Source organism: Lepidochelys olivacea (genome assembly GCF_965140295.1).
Source record: "Lepidochelys olivacea isolate rLepOli2 genome assembly, chromosome: 10".
In the NCBI taxonomy this organism is placed as follows: Eukaryota; Metazoa; Chordata; order Testudines; family Cheloniidae; genus Lepidochelys; species Lepidochelys olivacea.
In genome coordinates this window covers 8205886-8227206 of record NC_140420.1, presented here as the reverse complement: position 1 = coordinate 8227206, position 21321 = coordinate 8205886, and the positions used below count along the sequence as shown (strand labels likewise).

The following is a 21321-nucleotide window of genomic DNA, read 5'->3' as shown; positions in this document are numbered from 1 at the left end:
GGTAGGGAAGAGCAAGCGGACAGAGGGGAGATGGAGCGAGCGGGGCAGGGGGAGGGGCCTCAGAGAAGGGTCAGGGTAGGGGTGTTTGGTTTTGAGTGATTAGAAAGTTGGCACCCTACCCCCCACCCTCTGTAGGGGCTGGCCTGGGCCCATTGTGCCCCCTCCGCGAACATACCTCCTCACTTCCCCCTCCCCCCCCGTTTGGGTACCTCTATCTAGCTAACCCCCTTCCTGCAACCTGAGCTACTCCCCCAGCCCACACACAGCCCCAGTTCAGTGGTCCCCAAACTTTTGAGGATTGTGCCGCTTCAACTTTCTGTGCCCTGCACCCCCTTGGCCCCCAGAGTCATGGCCCGGAGTGGTGCTGCAGCTCCGAGAGGTTGGGGGGGTGGACAACACCAAGGGGTCCAAGGCTGGGGCTGCAGTTGGAGGTGGGGCTGAGGCCAGGAGCAGGGGCCAGGGCTGGTGGCAGGGGCTGGCGCTGAGGCTGGGGGGCGGGGCAGGTCTGGGTGGAACTCCCTCGCCACCCTCTGTGGGGGCTGGCATGGGCCCGCCCCCAAATGTTATGCCTTGCCCGCGGAGAGTTGGGGGGGAAACGTGCCACGCAGTTTGGAGACCTCTACCTAGTTACCCAGCACGCCCCTGGCACACAGCCCCTAGCTACCTCTCTTCCAGTCCCATGCACCCTGAGCTACCCAACTGCCCATGCACAGCCTCTAGCTACCCCCCTGCAGCCCTGCTCCTTGCACTTGAGCTACCCCCTGCTCGCACACAGCCCCTAGCTACTCCTCCCTGCCCAGAGCTATCCCCCCTGCCCTTAACCCCTCCCTGCACCGAGCTACCCTCTTGCCTGTGCCCAGTCACTAGATACCCCCTCCCTGTACCCTGAGATACTCCCCTGGCCCACACACATCTGCCCTGCGCCTGCCACCCTGAGATACTCACCATGCCGCACAGAGCTCCTAGCTACCCTCCCTCCCTGCACAGAGCTACCCCCTGCCAGCCACACAAAGCCCCTATCTACTCTTCTCCTGTAACCCCCTATGCTGCACACAGCCCCTAGCTGCCCCCCCTGCACCCTGAGCTACACCCCTCACTGTGCACAGCTCCTAGAGACCCCCTTGCCTGCACCCCCCCATTATAATTTTTGGGTGTGCCCTCTCCCACCTCAGACAGACTGGGTGCCCTGCTGAGGTAATCAGGAGCAGATGTGTTGTTCTCCCAGCAGCCAAAGCCTGAAGCCCCAGCACTCTGCAGGGCTAAAGCCCTGACTCCCCTCTCCCTTCCCCCGGCTTTGGAGAACATCAGTTAGAGGGAGAGGACTGGTGAAAGATGTCAATCATGGCACTGGTTCCCTCCCCCATTAGTCAATTAACTCAGGCTAAAAACAATGTGTTGATTCCCGCTATAGCTTCAGTAAGACCAGCAGGTCTAGAGCTGCAAGAACATTGCTTATGTGAAAATTCTTGCATTTTCTGCATGTTTATGGTGAACCTTAAAGTTATTCAAGCTGGGCAGTTTCTGAAATAACAGGATAATGGTCTCTCCCCTGGGTTGTGTGCACACTGGCTGTGTCAGCTTCCTGGGACGGCTGTGCATAGTCAAGAACCTCTGAGCTGACAAATCAGTTGTTTGGGATTAAAGCCAATTCGGAATAACTGTTTCTTACAAACAAGAAGCAGAATCTAAGAAACAAAAAGATGTATAACGTTCTGCAGTCCAAACCCTGGGAACCAGTGCAAGAGAAGTCCCGTGGTTAAATTGCTGCTCTTGTGTCCAGTCCAGTTTTAAAATACTTAAACACCAAGACAAATCAGGTGCTCTCCATTTTACAAAAATAGCTCTGATTGAGCTTTAATTCTTGTTGCGATTTTTACAGACCTTATTGACAAAAATACCCATGGACTAAATATACATAAAAACAAAACCTGCAGACAGGTCTGAATATCAGCTCTGGTTCTTGTTAAAATGCGAACACGTTAGGTCAAGGGGATTACAACTCGCTTCCTTTGCCTTTTTTATTTGTAATTTCTATAGTCCTGTCAAGCTTTCCAACAATAACCTAGGATAAAATTAGAAATACAGTAATTCCTTTACAGTAAGATGTTCACTAAGAGCCAAAGTCAGTAGCTAAAAGATGCACAGATGGTGCTGCTCTTCTGGTGCATGCTCTCCTTGCCATGGTATTGGCAGACTATTAGGACTTCAAATTGGCTATTTCAGGGTTTCACAGTGAGGGAGAGTCTGTAGACTGGCTGTTTCCTGCTTAACCACACACCGAGCTGGAACTTCAGGATACAGAGAGCAGTGGAGCACTTCTGAGGGTAGGAGAAAGGTAAGAAGAGCTTGTCCAGGATAAAGTACCCTCTGTGCTTGAAGACTTACATCCTTAAGCAAAAAATAAAAAGGAACTTCGCCTACACATCATCATTCAGTGTGTGCTCTGAGATGATCCCTGTGTCACTTACAATTTTGGACAGTAGCAGATTTCTGGACCAAACCTAAAGTGTAGTTTTAAAGTTAGGATATTAAGAAGATGGAATGACATAAATCAAATCAGACTCCTCCTGCAATTCTCGGTTGTAGAGTAAGTCATGAAGTTCTTCAGATCCAGCCAAATCTACTGAGCACGAAGTGGTTTTAGAAAGTAATGATAGGAGTGATCCATAACTAAGGTTAGAATGTAGTAACCCCACTCACATGGCCTAAGATTTTTTCTTGCTTCTTTGCTCCTCTAACCTATGGAGATGTTAAGTGGGACCTACAGAGATATTATGTACAAACAGTTTATTTGTCTCGAGAGTCCCAAGCATCAAGATGTCTATTTATGGCAACATCCAAGATAAAGTCCAGAGTTGCAGGAGTTCTACTGTCACCCCGTTAGTATAAGGCTGGCACAAGGGCACTGACTGGTGTACTCTGATTCCTTGAGTTACACTGAATTAGATTCAGTTTGCAGGCTAGGTTCAGAGTGGAGTTGGAGTCCAGAGGCCTACCGGGAGGCAGACAGCAGCCCTAATTGCATGCACTCTGAGGAGCACAGTCTCACAGCAATTCAAAAGACTAAAACTAGAACTCTTAGAGTTAGTCTGAGGGCAGAAAGAGGTTCAATGGTGTTTCACTATTCACATGATGCGCATGCTGAAGGCTCAACGAAAACTCTCTCGGTTCTTTGCACGTATTCGAAGGCAGCAGGTGAGACTAGGCATTCCCGGTTAGTTCCGAGACTCTGAAGAGGTTGGGCTGCGGACTGTCGACATCAGGTGCGACTTGTATGTTTTGCTCAGGCCAGTCATCCAGAACTTGAGGAGCTTGACATTGTCTTCCTCAGCTGCCCCCAGAATGCTCAGCAGTTTTTGAGTGTCCTCCTTGGGTCGACTGTCCACTTTGGTGAATTTAAAGAGGACCTTCACTTTACTGCAGAAACAAAAAATTCCTGTCACTAGAGATGCATTAGGACACATTATGTTTGAGATACAGGCATAGGAAGCACTGCAAGTTTCTCTTTCGTACCCAATATCCTATTCTGTGCAACAAGATGCAAATAAAGCATCAAAAGGAACATCCCAAAGGAGCTCCTCTTGTGCTCAGAGGTTTGGAAAAAGGAACTGGACATAATTATTAGCCACTTCCAGCCCTGATAATATTTAGCAGTTCTGAATTTTCCCTTGGTCTCCTTTCCCATTTTAGCCTTTATGCCTTCGTCCATTCCACGCTGCACACTTGGAAGAGCCTCCCACAGAATGTGCATATCTAACTCCCTCCTAGCTTTCAAATCAGGCTAAAACCACACTAGTGCCATGAATTATTTCACCCAATAGTTCAGTCTTCCATTGTAACCACTTGTGCCTTTACATGCAGCCCCGGTGGACAGCACTATGTTATCTGTTTGGCAGTTACCTGCTTGTAGATCTTAGTGGACATTCACAGCCCAATATACATTTGCAAAGTGCTCTGAAGATGGAGACAGCTCTTGAATCCTCCTGACACTTTTGTGAGGTAAGCAAGATTTGTCATGTAGACAAGCATTACAAATGGGGAGATTGAGGCACAGAGGTTAAAAGAGATTTGCCCAAGGCCACGGAGGGAGCTGGTATCAAAGCTAGGATTAGAACTAGGGCTCAGATCACCAGATCATACTGCTCTCCAGAGAGCGGGGCTCAAAACTAACGTCAAAGGTCAACTGGCTACTAACTGGTCCTGTATAGAGTGATGAATATGTAAATTGGTTATCCCACCAGTGTCTTCAGAAAACCCTTTGGAAAATCTTGATGGGATTAAATTAACAAATATCTAAAGCTGTTTCACAGAAACCAAAGCAGTTGCCTCTTACTTCATCCACTCCTCCTTCAGGCAGACAAGGCACTGATCCACAACGTCTACAGAAAGGTTCTGGTTAGTCAGAGCAGCTTCGATCTTGTTCAGGATAGTAGGGCCAACTGCAAGCACAGGGAGAAGGGTTACAAGAGGAACAACACTGGAATTACAGATTGCCTTTATCAGCAGTTAACATGGGATGCCGACGCTTGTGTAAGGCTCAGTAGACTACAGCTGTACATATGCTAGTAGGATCCTCCAACCATAGCTGGGGACCTGCAGCAGCTTCTGGAATGCAGTAAGATCTTCTTCTGCAGTGCGTGAGAAGTCCCTGTTTTAGCTCTCTTACACCCACGTCCTTAAAGGGGTGGTGAGAGGGGAATCAGTCTTGTGCCTCCTCTTAGAGCCTATGAAAATCTCTCTTCTAAATTAAAAACGGACTGCTCTGAAAACACTGAATGCGCTGTCTACATCGGTGCCTTGGGGTCACACCCAGTCCACATGACTGGGCCCACTTGGAAAGCGTTGTTTGTAGGTAAAATTAAGCTCTCAGCATGGGAGCATCGGACACATTTTTTTAAACAAGGTAAAGCTGAATTTAGTCCTTGTAGTTCAGTCCCAGGAAGTCAGTATCAGACACTGGAGCGAGATAATGTTATCCTTATCATCTGGCTGACTAGCAGATTAGACTGCACTCACCAGAGGTCAGGGAACTGAGATGTTTCAGAGCACAGAGTGTTCAACATGGACCAGGAAGGTATCTCCCTAGATACATTATTGTAGGCCAGGTGAGAGTGTCTAATATTCTTCAGAGAAGAGGAAGAATCTTCTATAAATCTGCTGAGCTGTATGGCAAATCCTATATAATTAACAGCATTTCAACAGCCTGCTTATCTAGAGAATACCAAGGTCTCTAAGACCATATTTGTGTACTGACGTGGCCTTGCATACAGACTTTCTTAGCGGCCAGAACACAAGAATAAGCCCACACAGCCAAATGCTGATGAATGAATGCTAACAGCTACAGACAGAGATTCTATTCCGGCCACAGCTGCATAGGCCTCTCCTGACAGAGTTCCATCTTTCCAAAGCACCCACCTCGGTCTGCTGCCACAGGGCTCCCACTGGTGACCACAAACTCGTACTTGCTGAGGGGCTGCTCATCATCAAACAGGACCGGGTAGAGGCTGCACCGGGTGGCAGTGCGGACTTCCACAAGGACAGCAAATTCTAGAGTGATGATAAACCCCCCAGCACATTAAAACCAACAATCTCTATGAAAAATAATATATCAAAATGTGTAAACTCTGTGCTTCAGAAGGGCTAATTTCCCCAGAGTGGAGGGAAACTGAGCGAAATTGATCAGGAGAAAAAGTTTAGACTGAGAAAATGTGAATGAAAATTGGGAGTTGAGAAGAACGTATTAGACGGCCAAAAAAATATGATTCCACATTGAAGAAAGGGGACAACTTTGGCTAAAAGCCCATTTGGTTCACTGACAAAGTGAAGGCAGCAATTAGAAATATAACAAATCGAAAAAGGGGAATCTAAACGGCAACCAATATAAATTAGAAATTATGAAATGTAAAAAAGCTAAAGACATTGAGGGGAAATATAGCTGGCAGGGCTAAGGACAATAAGAAGTTTTTAAACTATATTAGGAACAAAAGAAATCCTTTCAATGGTATAAGCCCATGACTAGATGGAAATGGTAAAATTGTTAATGATGCAGAAAAGGCAGAAGCATTCAATACATATTTCTGTTTTGTATTTGGAAAGAAGCAGGATGATATACTCGCATCATATGGGGATGATAAAGTACTTTCCTGTCCATTAGTAACGAAGGAGGATGTTAAACACCTACTTAGGGTAAGCATTTTCAAAATCAGCAGGTCCAGATAACTTGCACCTATGAGTCCTAAAAGAACTGGCTGTGGAGATCTCTGGCTTGCTGATGTTAACTTAATAAATCTTGGAAATATAATAGCAACCACCTGCACCCCTGCTGTAAAAGTTTTACTATAAATGAATTCCTAACACCCAGCTCTGGCCAAGACTTTACTATCTAACATCTACAACGTTCTCCATCTAAACCATTTGCTCACTAAGGCTCTGATCAAACTTCCATTGGAGGCCAATGGAAAGACTCCATTTGACTTGAGTGGGAATTGGATTGGGCCCATACTGTTGCTGTATTTGTTTAGGATCCCCATTCAGAAAGGCTGACATAGCCCTCAGATGGACAAAGTTTAAAACACCTCTAGGTTAATGTCTCACACAAATCCACCACACACAGCAGATGGTCACAGACTTGTATGTGTGCATATAAACTGAGTGCCGCTCTGGCAGGCTGCAGTGTTTGCTCCATATACAGCAGTATTAGCCTCTTATTAACCAAGAACTGGGATTTCTAGTCATTGAGCCCACTGCAAGCAATGATCATGCAATGTCCCTCAGCAACAGAATGGGTAAGGTCACCTGGAAAACAGCATAAAGGGGCACTGGTTCTAGCTCATTCAAGGATGTTGGGCTTTAGTTGCCAACTCTGCCTTCACAAGGTATTTTCTTTAACATGGGCAACAGGGAGAGGAGCTGGTTCAGGAGCAGGCTCTTACCAGATGACAGTATGTGGGGTGGGATATGCACATGGGGGCTGAGCCCCAGGAAGTTACACCGATATGCCTCCTCATAGCGGTCACTGTAGGGGATAATCCGAACACAGCCTACAGGCAGCATGGTCTGCGGAAGGAAACAAACATGGCAAGAGAAGCTTTAAAACTAAATAGATATGGGCCCCATTCACGTCCAAGTTTCTGTCTCACTTGTCAGGCTAATGGCACCTCGGACGGCTGCTAAGGCAGCTTGCACTGACTCTGGGAGACGGAAGTACCTCACTTGGCTTGAAAGACTCCCTTTGGTCAATACGATGCTGAGCAGGGAATCACTCCCAGCCTTCCTTGGCTTAGAGACTTAAAGGCTGCAATATGGAGCCTTCAAAGGGGAAAAAGTCTCCTAGAAACCCTTGGAATAAGAGAGGTCGTACCCTCTTTTTCAGTTCTACTCGGTGAGGTTTTCTCCACTGCTCAGAAGTCTGATTATTTCAGTTCTCTTGCTGCTGGTTGTTACACAATAGCAAGACACTAATTATCGCAGACCCCACATAAACGATAGAGGTGTTGGGATTTTTTAATGTAAGGTTTTGGTAACAAAACAGCATTTTTTGTTTTAAACTCTAATAGAATTCAGAGCACATTCCCCACCAGATTATATTTTAAGAGGCAGGTCAATTTGAGGGCCTAAACTATTAAACAACTATGCAAGAAGATGCAACAGGGAGATGAAGAAACAAGTTCTTACCCGTAGGATGTCAAAGGCAGACTGGACGAGATCTGCATCTCGTGCTTTCCAGATGACCTGGTTCCCCATTAATACATGCCATGCCAGCATACGGAAAGCTGATGCCCCCAGGACCTGAAACAAGATAATCCAGAGTTTACTTGGATATTTTACTACTTTCCTTCACCATTTTAGTCCACCACAAGCATGTTTGCAAAGTAGCCTTCCTGCCATGTTACTGATTACCTATTGGAAATGCGAGTGAACTATTACCATTAAGTCTGTCTGCATACAGCACAAGTTTAAATATGTATTTTAGCATTGGTGAAAGATGCCAGACTGACCACCTGTTGGGGCTCTTGTATTAATTTAGATGGAATATATGGGCTCAAAGAGTTAAAGGTGTTAATATGACTCTGTCTCTGTCCAACATTAAACAGTTGGAAACAAGGTTTAGGGTTTGGTAATACAGAGACCTCAGCCTGCTTAATGCCATACCAAACACACGATTAAAAGTCATTTTTAACCTTTGTTAAAGATACAGAAAAGAAGGAAAATAGTTAAAGGACTTGAAATGTAAAGTGTTAAGTAAGGTTTATTTTAATAACATCCATGTTCTCTTTCACTGCAAAGAGCCTTTAGAAGGGGAAAAAAACCCCTTGTTTGACAGTCTTTCAGATAGTATTAAAGATGGTGATAACTGTCTTTTGCGTGGGGTGGGGGGAAGGAGAGAGAGAGAGAGAGAAAAAGTTTGTTGAAATGGGCTGGAGTTGTTATTGCTGTTGTCAAAGTCTCCTTTTGTTTCCTATATGACAAAACAAGAGAAACCCACACAAAATGGAAAAACGAGAACACCACAGCTAGAAAATGCAGCTTCTGTCTCTGGTGTTGACTTTCACTTGCAACCTCACTGCTGGAAAACAACAGGGACAGCACACAGTCTTATCAGCCACTCGGAGACCTGGAAAACTGGTACCAGCATCGGACTGTTTGCTTCTATTTGCCTTTTTGGTCACAGGCTGATAGCAGTATTGCAGTCTTAGCTGGGCTTTTATTAAACTGAATGCAAAAGGAGAGGGATAGGAAAGAAAAGAAATGAGATGAGGAAGGAAAAAGGACACACAAGGAGTGAGTGGAGAAAAAGTCTCACACCCCAAGGGGTGTTTGGGAGTCAGCTGGAACCAGTGGAAGTGATTATGGCTTCTGCGTTCCTCTCTCTGGCCCACTCTGGCCAGATCTTTTGGGACCAGAACACCGACGGCCCAGTGGTGTTACGGTAGATCCGGGGATCCCAGAAGACGGTGGCAGCCATGCTGGTAAAACTGACTGTAGTGGTAGTTGTCAGACAGTTTTTTCTTCTGCTAATTTCCCCCCAAACATCTTTCTTTTTAAGAGCTCCAAAGAAGCAATGGGTGGAACAGCCAATCCCCTCATTATTTTGTTCATCTATTAGGACTAATTTCTGACACACCAATTTTGGTCCATTGATTTCTGCTCCCACACTTTGCCAGGCACATTTTAACACAGTCCCTGAATTATATCAGTCAGCCTTTTGGTTTGGACTGAGTCTCCCTTTTGCCCCTTTTCCCACCAACATTTGGTGTTATAGGTTATTGCAATGTTTTATAAACTTTCACTCACTTTTTGCTGTTGCACTCACAGTTAGGGTCAATTTATAGGCCCAACCATCACAGCAGGACTTCAGCTCTGTCTCAGAGCAAGCACAAGAGCGCATACTTCCCTGCCAACATTTCTGTCCACAACCTAGGATTAAATTCAGTTCTAACCACAGGTAAGAGAACAGCTCAGTTCCCAGGGACATTCATTCACTCCTTGGTCTCTCAGCTGAGGCTGCCAACAAGTGGGCCAGTCCATTCCAACTGCACTGGTGGTTTGGGTAAGACAGACAATTGCTCATTTGGAACGGGACTGAGACCTAACACTTCATACAAACCAAACTGCCAATACATGACAACAACTTTCAGTCACTACTGACCTGTGATGTGTTCATACTACTGGTCCGGGGATGAAAATGCCTAACTCCCATTACCACTGCCCTGTTTGCCAACTTTGACAGGTGTGGAGAACTGTACGTTAATCTACAAACAATATTCATACCATTGTAAGTGACCTGATCAGTGAACTAAAGTTTCTGGACAACTATGGAGGGTTATTAGAATTTTTCTACGAAGGATTGCTCTACCTTAAGAGGGGGCTGTGGAAACACAAACAGGAAAGCCCCACAATAGTCCTAGACAAGCAGCACTAAGCACATGCCTGGAAGACAAAGGGCCAAGCTGTGAGCTTTGAGGATCCTGTCCCCGAGTTGTGAGCCTTGTCTTGCCAGTCTGGGAGGCTAGAGACAAACAGTCTAAAACATTCAAGAGGCTCACTCAGGGAGACAGGCTGACAGACAGAGACTCGTGGGGCAGGGGGATCTAAAGAAATCAGGCCTTCCCAGATTCAGGGAAACCTTAGGGAAAAGCTAGACATACCTACAGTCTGCTTTATAATTTTTCAGAGGGGTTTTCTCTTAAATGCTTTTGTTTTAACTAAAGAATACTTTGCTCTAAAGAGGTTGGTTTGTCGCTGTATTAAACCACTGTCATGGCTCTCAGAGGGAACAGAAGTGCAGGGGCTGGACATAAATCAGGCCTGCTGAGGTAAATCATAGCTGACACATAGGGGACTGCAACTCAGGGCCTGATCTGTGAGAGAATTGTGCAATTCCTCCCTGAAAGACAAGTGACCTAGAGTGGGCGCACTCAGACCAAGAGGAGTTAGAGATGCAGTTCACCTTATAATCGTGACACCCCCACACCCCATGCTTCAGATGCCAGATGGTTTTCAAGTTCTTTGCTGACTCCTCTTTGAGCAGCACTGCTGACATTCAGAGGTAGGTGAAAGAGGTACCAGGAAAGAAAAACTGAATTTAGACCCCAGGAGAAAAACGTGTGTGTGTAAAACACAAAACATGGCAGTAAGTAGCCATTCTCTTCTGAATAAAGGCTTTGCCGGCACATAGGTCAGAAAGCACCCAGCCAAAGGGTCCAGTCCTCTTTTCCTACCTGTCTCATGTGCCTGAGGGACCGGAAGACGGACAGCCTTCTGGGAGCTACATTCCAGCTGCTGCCATCGGACATCAGAGATGTGTCCGTTGGGCATTTAGTTAGCTCCCGCCCTTCTACAACATCAGGCTGGGCAGAAGGCTTCTCTTCTTCTCCCTCTGAGCCATCCCAGCCTTCTGACTCTTCTTTCAGATCTCCAAGAGAAGAGAAAGATCATTTGTTATGTTCCCTCCAGATACAACAACTGCCCCAGAGCTCAACTTCTGATCATCATCTAGTATCGATTCACACTTGACTCACTATGGCCAATTTTGGGAGGGAGGGGAGAAATGGGTGGGCCTTTACATGACGGTAGTATTTGCAGCTTACTATGTAAGCTATGGTAATAAGTAATCAAAACTCATGCTTCAAGGCATAAAATGACCACCAGAGAGTCAGGAAGTAAGTTTTCACCCAGATAGAACACTGCACAATTGGCCAAATACACTCTGGAGCTTTCTGTATCCTTCCTTTGAAGGGACCAGCTGCTCCTTGAGGCAGGCTATGCAGATACTCGAGTAGATGGACTGATGAACTAATTCAATGTGGGAAATCCACGTTTCTATATATTTAGGAAGTCTGTGAAATAGTAAGAAAGGGGAAAAGTCTCATGTCATGCAATAACCACCTCTCTTGGCCATCCAGACACAGTGTGAGGTACATCCCAGCTAAAAGGTACAGATATCATGGAAATGCGAGGCCAATATGCAAATAATGAATGCACACAGGGAGACCTTAAACCTCCACAGATCCTAATTTCACATCAGATTTCTTTCCACATGGGAGGACATGAGTCATTAGGCAAGTTGTATCACAGGATGACAGAGGCAAACAGTACTTATACTGGGGATGTAATGAGCAGATGTTCACAGTTTCCCCATTCAAAGCATTCTGAAATGCTCTCCCTGCTCTAGAAGCTTGGAGACTCACCTGCAAGCTTTTCCATCTGAACTAGGGTGTCCTCTGTGGGAGCTCCCTCCAGAAGCTTCTCAGTGAGTCGGCTGCCACAGGCTTTCAGAAGCCTGGTGAAGTGGGGAGTGAGAGGGGAGGGGAAAAAAAAACAAAACAGCATTCATCAAGCCTACTTGCTGGGGGCAGACCTGCCAGCATGCAGCCTGGCTGAGTAAGCTTACCAAGAATCAGGCTGTCACTGAGATGTGGCTCATTTGAGCAACCCTTCAATTCCCCATGTTGTAACTACTAAAACTTTTCACTGCGGACTGGGACACCCAATGGCATTGGAAAGAAAGGCTGCAGTAACATACTATTACACCCCTCCTAAAAAAAACCCAAACCAGCTCATCTCCAAGAGTACGCCACTCTCCACAGCACTTCTCCAGAGGAGTCTGATGTCCGAGTCTGGCATTGGCATAGCATGCTGTGAAATTTCACTAACGCACGCCCATTTGGCAGGGTAAAACATCTTATGCTCTACAAGGTACAGTACAAGGTACCAGGGCATGGCAGAGTTAGACTGTTCAACACAGAGTTACTACTGTCACAAGTTAGGTGCAGGGTGGGGTGGGATAAAAGAGCTCTATTTCCTCCTTGCACTTTTGTCTGATGCTTTGCAGAGCCCCTCCCTCTAGATCAGACAGGCTGATCACCATGGTTCCTACCGCAGCCCGTCAGTGCTGCTCCTGAGTCGGCTGGAACGTCTGCTGTAGAGCAATAGGAAAAGCAAGGGACCAAGCCGGCTGCTGCATCAGCGTGCCCAGTCCCTGCTAACTCAGGGACTTGGGGATAGAGCCCCACATAATACTGGAATACAAACAACTTAGATGCTCCCTACTATTCTAGGATGCTGGGAAATGTCTCTGTTATTCCAACAGGTGGCATAGGCCCCAGAGACACAGAGGGCATTACCAAGCAAAGGAGGTGTGCAGACACGCCCACAGGTTCTCATCGTTGGTCAGCGACGTTAGGGAACGGGCGGCATTACCATTCCTCTGGTGCAAAAAGGGGGTGAAGGCCGTATTCATGCGCTGGGCTCGCTGCGGGCACCCATACTGCTCAGCTTCAAACACCTGAGTTACAAAATAAAGACAGTTAGAGGACAACAGAAGAGACATTTTTTATTAAATATGACACAGTAGAACAACTAGGCAGATGCACCTTGTAACACAGAATAAAACACTATTTCCCATCAGCTACAGAATCAAGCTGGCAATTCTTGTTCCATTGCTCTGTGCCTCTTTTCCCACCAGAAGGATGGACAAATTGAAAATTTTCCCCTTAGATCCAGGAAAGATGGAGAAAGAATGACATTATTACAGACAAGACTTGATTGGGCTGGTATATGGCAGTTTGCCACACTGGCACCTCTCTCAAGCTGCTATTTGATTCTCCAGAATCTCAGCTTTAAAAGAAAGAAACAAATGGAAAAAAATAAAAAGTAAGTCTCTACCATTTATGGTTGTGAAGAAACCTCAAAACAGAGTGAAACGGATGCAGAAATGACTAAGTATGCAGAGACTGGGGATACAATTTTCAAAAGCACCTTGTCCCACTGATTTTCAATGGGACTTAGGCACTTTTGAAAGTTGGACTTGGGAGCCTAAAGCACCTAAGTGATTTAGAAAATTTACTATAGCTCTGAGGGGTGTGAACTGCCCCATTCATTTCCAAGAGGTGTTATCTCAGATACCCAGCAATGACAGCTATCGTTAACATTTACATTATTTCACTCCTCATGTGAGAAAGAGAGAAGAGCAGATCTGCCCAATTTCCTGTGGGAGACACCACACTTTGGTGCCACAAGTGGGTGGCATTTGGGAGCTATTTTCCCCGCCCCAATCTGGAAGCAGCCAAGCCCAAGAAACCTAGCAGAGCCTCTAGGCACAGTTAAGCCCCACCAAGAAGGAACCAAGCGGAGTTTGAGTGCTGCACAATCATATTTTGAACATCTGCACAGTCTACCATGAGTGGCCCTCATTCCAATGTCTCACATGGGGCGAGTTTATTTTGTGGGCAGAGCTTGGAGGTATACCACAATTCCTCCCTCCCCCCTCCCACAGTTCAACCCCTGCTTACAGGCAACAAAAGAGATGGGATGGAGAAGATGTCTTTCTTCCCTCCTGAGGCATCCACAGCATGGGTCCATCCCTATGTGCCCCTTAATCCCAATATCACCACCTAAATTTCCCTTAAAGCTCTAGCTTCATACATTACTCTTTACTTCTCTCCCAAACTGTTGAACACGCCCATCCCACTTAACCTTCTTTCTCTCACCCGTATTTGTGTTCTCTCTCGAGCAGACCCACCTTGAGTGCTTTTCCCTGAAGCTCATCAATGATGCCTCGGATCTTCCCCAGCAGGAAAGGCCAGGAGTTTATGAGATAGATCCGGTCCATCATAATAGTGATGATGCTGTACCAGCGCTGGAAGCCACGTGCCAGGCTGTCTTTGATGAAGAAGGTGTGGCTGAACACAAAGCCATGCTGTTCATCCCCAAAGAAGATAGGGCCTTCACGTCCCGGGCAGACCTGGTGGGAAATGGACATGTTGGAACACATTGGCTGAGCACATCACTTAACTGAAACTACGTCGAGCTCTTCAAGCAGAGCTTTCTTACTTGTTAGGATATTGCCTGCTGAGGCATGGGCAGCCCTTTCAGGAGTTCCACCCAACACAGAAAATCTGATAGACGGAGCCAAACATCTCCGCTGCTGCCCCATGTACCTGGCACATCCTTCAGGTTAACTGGAACTTAAGAATGCCTCTGTATTCTGCTACAGAAAAATTGATGAAGTGAGCTGGGGCAATCTCAACTTCTGTAAGGCTTGCCCTCCTTTTGTACGAGGCTGTACTTCATCAGTCCACAAAGGTCAAAACCAACATTTACCAATATGAAGCAACAGCCTGAAACATTACCATCGAGGTGGCTTATTTTGGAAATAAATAAGTAAAATAAATAGGGGCAAATACAAGAAAGCGAAAACACAGCTCTGAGATCACAAGTGCCTTTGCTTCAGGTGAAGAGTAGGCATCCCAAAGTTAGCAAAGGTTCTCTCCAGTAACAGATCAGATGAGAGAGGGACAAGGTGGGTGAGGTAATCTCTCTTACTGGACCAACTTCTATGGGTGAAAGAGACAAGCCTTCAAACTACACCAGTGGTCTCTAACCTTTTTACGCCCAAGAGCACTTTTGAATCTTAAGGGCAACCCAGGATCTACCGAAAGCCCCTACCCCACTCACTCCATCTCCCCCCACCCCGCCCCCGTTGCTCGTGCTCCCCCACCCTCACTCACTTTCACCGGGCTGGGGCAGGGGTTTGGGGAGGAGGTGCAGGCTCTGGGCTGGGGCCAAGGGGTTTGCACTGTGGGAGGGAGCTCTGGGCTGAGCCTGGAGCAGAGTGTTGGGGTGCAGGAGGGGGTATGGGGTACTGGCTCTGGGAGGGGGCACCGGGCTGGGGCAGAGTGTGGGGGTGATGTCAGCCCCCTCCACAGCCACAGGAAGGGGTTGGAGACGGAAGGCAAGGCAAGACACTCGGTCTCAGTATTTGGCAGGAATTTTTAAAAGTGACTGCAAAAGAAAAAATGCTGGACTCTGCCCTTTCTGATGCACAAAGAAGGCCTGAAAGGGTTTATATAAAGTTTCAGTCATTTCAGAGCTATGATGAATTAATTTTTAATTTTCATCGTCTGATCACCTCAAATGCTCTCTAGTGTACGTGTTTTAGCATCCATGGTAACTAATCTGTTCCACCTTTATATTTAGCTGTGACACTTTTGAGTACCTTTCCCAGACCTGAAAGAGAGCTCTGTGTAGTTCACTGGTCACCAACCGATCACGACTGGTCAGTCCTAGAGGATCTCCCAGTTGATTGCGATCTCCGGCGGCGCAGTGTGGCTGCTGCTAAGGCAGACTCCTTACCTACCCCGGCCCTACGCCGCTCCCGGAAGAGGCCAGCGCAGACCCAGGGCAACGGGTGTGGGAGGTAGGGGTCTCCCTCCACACGCTGCTCCTGCCTGCAAGCACCGCCCCTGCAGCTCCCATTGGCCAGAAGAGCTGCAGGGGCGGTGCTTGCAGAGAGGAGCAGCGCACAGAGCCACGTGCCTCCTGCCCACCCCCCAGGGGCCATGGGGCACGTTGGCCCCTTCCAGGAGCAGTGTGGGGCCGGGGTAGGCAGGGAGCCTGCCTTAGCCTCACTGTGCCACCAGAGGTAAGTGCTGCCTGGCGGGAGGCCGCACTCCAACCCTCACCCCTGAGCCTCCTTCTGGAGTCAGCACCCCAAACCGCCTCCTGCACCCCGAACCCTGCTCTGAGCCCCCTCCCAGAGCAAGCACCCCAACCCCCCTCCTGCACCCCAATCCTCAGCCCCCTCCCAGAGTCTATACACAGATTTTCTTCCTGCATTTCATATCACTTACCTCACAACTTAGGCTGCGGACACAGGCCTGACGCACAATGCTAAACAGCTGCGGATGGTTTGGGTGCTGGTGGCTGACATATTTGATTGATGTCTCTGTGTCATGGCTGACATATCCAGGGTGTCCTGCTGCAAGAGAGCGGCAACCCTGACCACAGAAAGAAAAGGAAAATCCTATAGTAAAGTAGGACACAACTATCTAACGTACTTATATGTAGGCCTCGTTACCATAGCACCGGAATGACTGACAATCTTCAGCATAGATATCCTCACCGCACCTCGGGGAGATCGGAAAGTATTTACAGACCGGGAAACTGAGGCACCGAGAGGCTGAGTGACTCACTCATGGTCAGGAAGTCTGTGGCACAGCCGGGACTTGAATCCAGCTCTCCCAAGTCCTAACCACTGGACCATCCTTCCTTTCCTAGAGCCTCTTTCACAACTCCCTCCCTCACTGGATTTTGTATTTGATGTTGGCTACACCACTGGCCAAATTCAGCTAATGGTGGAAGCAACCATGAATCCACTGACATACTGAAATCTGTCACCACTTGAGAGACACAAAGCACACTAGGAATAGCTTCATAAGAAAGGTACTAAAAGTTAAGTGGAAGAGCACCCCTGGGGACGGACGGATGGACAGACACATGGGTGAATACATTTTCTCTACAATTTGAACTAGATACAGAATTTTTTCCATTTCCTGTTTAATACTTTTGCGTAAGCGTTGCCGCTGTTAATCCATGGTCAGGCTTTAGCTACAGAGATGGCCGCACGTCAGTGGTGGGCAAAACAATTCTAATCTAATCTAGAGTTTAGGAGGGTTTCGGGATCCTTTGTTGTTACTGACACAGTGCAAGTATAAGCCATTTTCTGTGCACTATTTTTTCTCCCAAACAGTAACATGGCCCTTCACTGAGAATCCCAAAGCCCATTAGTTCAGCAAAAGACACAGGGTGGCCACACACACACCTCACACATATCTGACTTCTTTGGCCCCGGGCTACTAGAGTCCACACTAGTGCCTTCTGCTGGGCTGTGTGAGCGGATCCTGCTGCTCATCTGAATGCCACCTTCTTCGTCTTCTGCTTGCTCACTTTGCCCAGGGCTGTCTCCATTCCCTGCGCCTTGAGGAAGCGGCGAATGCAGCACCTCTGTACAAAAGAGGGTGCGAGGGCCATGGAGCTCACAGAAATGACAGAGGGCAACGATGGCGTTCATAGCGATAGCTTAGCCGGCTCCTCCGCTCCCCTGCAGGTGCGGGAGGAAGGACCCAACATCAGTCTAACAAACAGAAACCAAAACATCCCCCCATTCCGATCAGGACCAGCCCTGATCTTTCCACTCGGGAGACGCTCGGAGTCAGGTTCAGCTCTGCGGCCAGGTCACTTCTGAAGGGGTCACGCAGGCTACAAGTCACAGATCTCAGTTGGGCCCTTTTCTCGCTAGGCAAGTGGGCGAGTCTAGTGCAGGGTTCTCAGGCCTGGGCACTGGGAAGGTCCAAGGCAGTGGAGGGTCTAATCCAGGGGGGCTTCCCCATGCTGCCCCCTGCCTCAACCCGGACCTGCAGGGACACTTCTAAGGACGAGAGGGGAGATCAGCTCCCCCACCCCACCCGACTTTTGTGTCACAGGAACAAGTCTGGGCTACTCATGGGGTACCTGTTCCCTAGCCTGACCCCCAACTCCCCACCTGGGGGCACCTCTCTGCCCCCTGCTGGGACCTGGCCTGACCTACCCCATGGCGGGACCTGCCCCCCCCAGAACCTGCCTGACACCTGTCTGCCCCCGCTAGGACCTGGCCCGATGTCCCCCATGGGGACACCTGCCCCCCAGCAGAGACCTGGCCCGATTCCCCCCCCGTGGGGACACCCGTCCCCCACCCAGCAGAGACCTGGCCCGATCCCCCCCACCCACGGGGACACCCGTCCCCCACCCAGCAGAGGCCTGGCCCGCCCCCCCCCCCACGGGGACACCTGCCCTCCCAGCAGAAACCTGGCCCGATCCCGCCCCCCCCCCGGACACCTCCCCCCCAGCAGAGACCTGACCCGATTTCCCCCCCCCAGGACACCTGCCCCCCTGAGCAGAGGCCTGGCCCGATCCCCCCCCAGGACACCTGTCCCCCCAGCAGAAACCTGGCCCGATCCTGCCCCCCCACGGAGACACCTGCCCTCCCAGAAAAAACCTGGCCCGATCCCACCCCCCCAGGACATCTGCCCCCCCAGCAGAGACCTGGCCCGATCCCCCCCAGGACACCTGCCCCCTCAGCAGAAACCTGGCCTGATCTTGCCCCCCCACGGGGACACCTACCCTCCCAGCAGAGACCTGGCCCGATCCCCCTCCAGGACACCTGCCCCCCCAGCAGAGACCTGGCCCGATCCCCCCCCCATGGGGACACCTGCCCCCCCAGCAGAGACCTGGCCCGATCCCCCCCCATGGGGACACCTGCCCCCCCAGCAGAGACCTGGCCCGATCCCCCCCCATGGGGACACCTGCCCCCCCAGCAGAGACCTCCTGGCCCGACCCCCCCCATGGGGACACCTGCCCCCCCAGCAGAGACCTCCTGGCCCGACCCCCCCCCATGGGGACACCTGCCCCCCCAGCAGAGACCTGGCCCGATCCCCCCCCATGGGGACACCTGCCCTCCCAGCAGAGACCTGGCCCGATCCCCCCCCCAGGACACCTGCCCCCCCAGCAGAGACCTGGCCCGATCCCCCCCCATGGGGACACCTGCCCCCCCAGCAGAGACCTGGCCCGATCCCCCCCCCATGGGGACACCTGCCCTCCCAGCAGAGACCTGGCCCGATCCCCCCCCCATGGGGACACCTGCCCCCCCAGCAGAGACCTGGCCCGATCCCCCCCCATGGGGACACCTGCCCTCCCAGCAGAGACCTGGCCCGATCCCCCCCCATGGGGACACCTGCCCCCCCAGCAGAGACCTGGCCCGATCCCCCCCCATGGGGACACCTGCCCCCCCAGCAGAGACCTGGCCCGATCCCCCCCCATGGGGACACCTGCCCCCCCAGCAGAGACCTGGCCCGATCCCCCCCCCATGGGGACACCTGCCCCCCCAGCAGAGACCTGGCCCGATCCCCCCCCATGGGGACACCTGCCCCCCCAGCAGAGACCTGGCCCGATCCCCCCCATGGGGACACCTGCCCCCCCAGCAGAGACCTGGCCCGATCCCCCCACGGGGACACCTGCCCCCACCAGCTAGGACCGGACCGGACCCGGCCCGACTCCCTCCTTGCGGCACTGGTGGGGAGGCTCCGGCCTGGCCCCCCCGCCCGGAGACCCCCAGCGGGGGGAGGGGTCTGGACACTCACCCGGCAGCTTCTCCGAGACCCCTCCCGTCCCGTGCCTCTGGGCGCCTGACACTGACTGACGGCCCGAACCAACACCACCCCGCGGGGGGGGGGCGATCCCGCTGCCTGGCCTGCACCAGGCGCGCTCGCCCGGCTGGAAGCGAGGTCGGCAGTGGGAGCGGGGCGGCGCGGACAGACTGTGGCACTTCTCGGTCTCCTTCCTGCTTCCGTGTTTCCAGCCGCGGCCCCTCTCTTCTCCCCCCCAGCACAGGTCAGTGGTTCAGTCCGAGGCCATCCCGACTCACAGGCAGTGGTCTGAACCATTTCTTCGGTCGGGGGGTGGGATCTGTGGAGCCAGGGCTCTGTGTCTTTTCGCGCCAGCGGGGCAGAGCGAAGTCGGGGGCTGAGCCAGCCAAGGACCGGGCTGGGGTGAGGAAGCAACAGCCGAGCTCTGGCTCTTAGATAGCGCTGCCCCCCAGCAGCGGGAAGATGGTACACTCCGCCAGGGCTGGCCTGGGATACACAACTCGTGCGTGTGGGAGGGGCTGCGCTGGGCGGGGCTCGGGGCGGGGCCAATCCCAGGGTTGCCCAGAGGGGGGCGCTATGCAGCTCAGTCTGGGAGCTCCTGGGTGCAATGCTGGGGCCAGGTTGGGGTGGGGGAAATGTAATTTGATTGGTGAAAATCTAGAGACTCATAGTGCCCATGGTGTCACCTGCTGCTGCAGGAGGCAAGGGATCCGCTCCCCCTCCCGGCTCTGGGGCCTCCTGGTTGGAAGAGTGGTGCTACGGGAGGGTCCAAGGCAGTGGAGGGTCCAACCCAGGGGCACTGGGAAGGCTGAAGAAATGGGTGAAGACAAATGGGGGTATCCTGGCCCACGAACAACGGGGTACCCGCCCTGCCCAACCTAGAACAGTTGTGTACAAACAATCACGAAAGTGTCTTTTAAAAAAAACATTTTTTTTAACGTTGTACTTTGACCCAGGCACCTCAAACATGCAGCCCTCACACAGTTAAAGGGTGACTGTTGACCAGCTGTATTTGTTAAGGCACAGAACGTGGTACCTGGTTAATTTTCGGAATGTTACAGGTTACTGTAAATGGAAGGAGTATTTCAAGTTGATTTCCCATCGTTAAGGCTACGATTTAGTCACGGGTATTTTTGGTAAAAGCCATGGACAGGTCACAGGCAATAAACAAAAATTTACACATGACTTATAGTATAAATACCCTGGCTAAATTTTGGGGGACCACTGCTGGAGGGGAGTTGGGGGGGGCGCTGCTCAGAGGAGCGCCCTGTTCAGGGGGCATTCTGGGGGGCTGCTGCTCAGGAGTGGGGGGCGGCTGGGCCAGTAGCAGCAGCCGCTCCGGCAGGCCCCAGGACCGCTGTTGGGGGAGAGGGGCACCAGGGCCAGTGTGGCACCAACTGCCAGGGATCACCCGCTGGTGGGAGCTGCCGAGCTGTGGTTGCTCCCACCACCACTTGGGACCGCTGCGCAGGGTGTCCCCAGGGCCAGCTGCATGGGGCTGACGTGAAAATTATCTTGCATGCCATCAATGCAACAGAGAGAGATGCTACTGAGCTCTGGATTTTTGCATAAGACAAGCTGTTCTAATGCTGTCTGTGAGATTTTACCCAATTCAATTCTGTTTTTGTGGCTGCTGCTGGGGAACAGAATCACTGTCCATTCCAGAGATGTGTTGCTATCACTCAGACTATTGAAAGCCACTGCACTGCAAGATACCCATGCCTCTTCAAGCTGTGATACTACTGGAAGGTTGGCTGGAAAGACCAAATAATCTTACTGGAAGGCATTCATATGCCAAATTTACCATTTGAAGACCAACATTGTGACACTTGCAGAAGTATGTTGTGTCTCTAATATC

The 21321-nt window shown here is 50.4% G+C and overlaps 1 protein-coding gene across 3 annotated transcripts; it reads right to left on the bottom strand.

The window, feature by feature from the left end:
• Positions 1-1823: 1823 nt before the first annotated feature.
• Positions 1824-19659, bottom strand: FLCN (folliculin). 3 transcript variants are annotated; one of them, XM_084640841.1, is made up of 12 exons: positions 19458-19659; positions 17105-17383; positions 16134-16280; positions 14024-14245; positions 12627-12787; positions 11691-11782; positions 10722-10915; positions 7675-7788; positions 6933-7056; positions 5416-5547; positions 4334-4439; positions 1824-3417 (listed from the first exon to the last, which is right to left on the bottom strand). In XM_084640841.1, the coding sequence occupies exons 2-12, from the start codon at positions 17351-17353 to the stop codon at positions 3216-3218; spliced, it is 1743 nt and encodes a 580-aa protein (XP_084496967.1). In that variant the 5' UTR covers positions 17354-17383; positions 19458-19659; the 3' UTR covers positions 1824-3215. The 3 variants fall into 3 exon arrangements, with proteins under 3 accessions (XP_084496967.1, XP_084496968.1, XP_084496969.1); XM_084640842.1 differs by lacking the exon at positions 19458-19659 and adding an exon at positions 19306-19437; XM_084640843.1 differs by lacking the exon at positions 19458-19659 and adding an exon at positions 19342-19437.
• Between the last annotated feature and the right edge of the window lie 1662 nt (positions 19660-21321).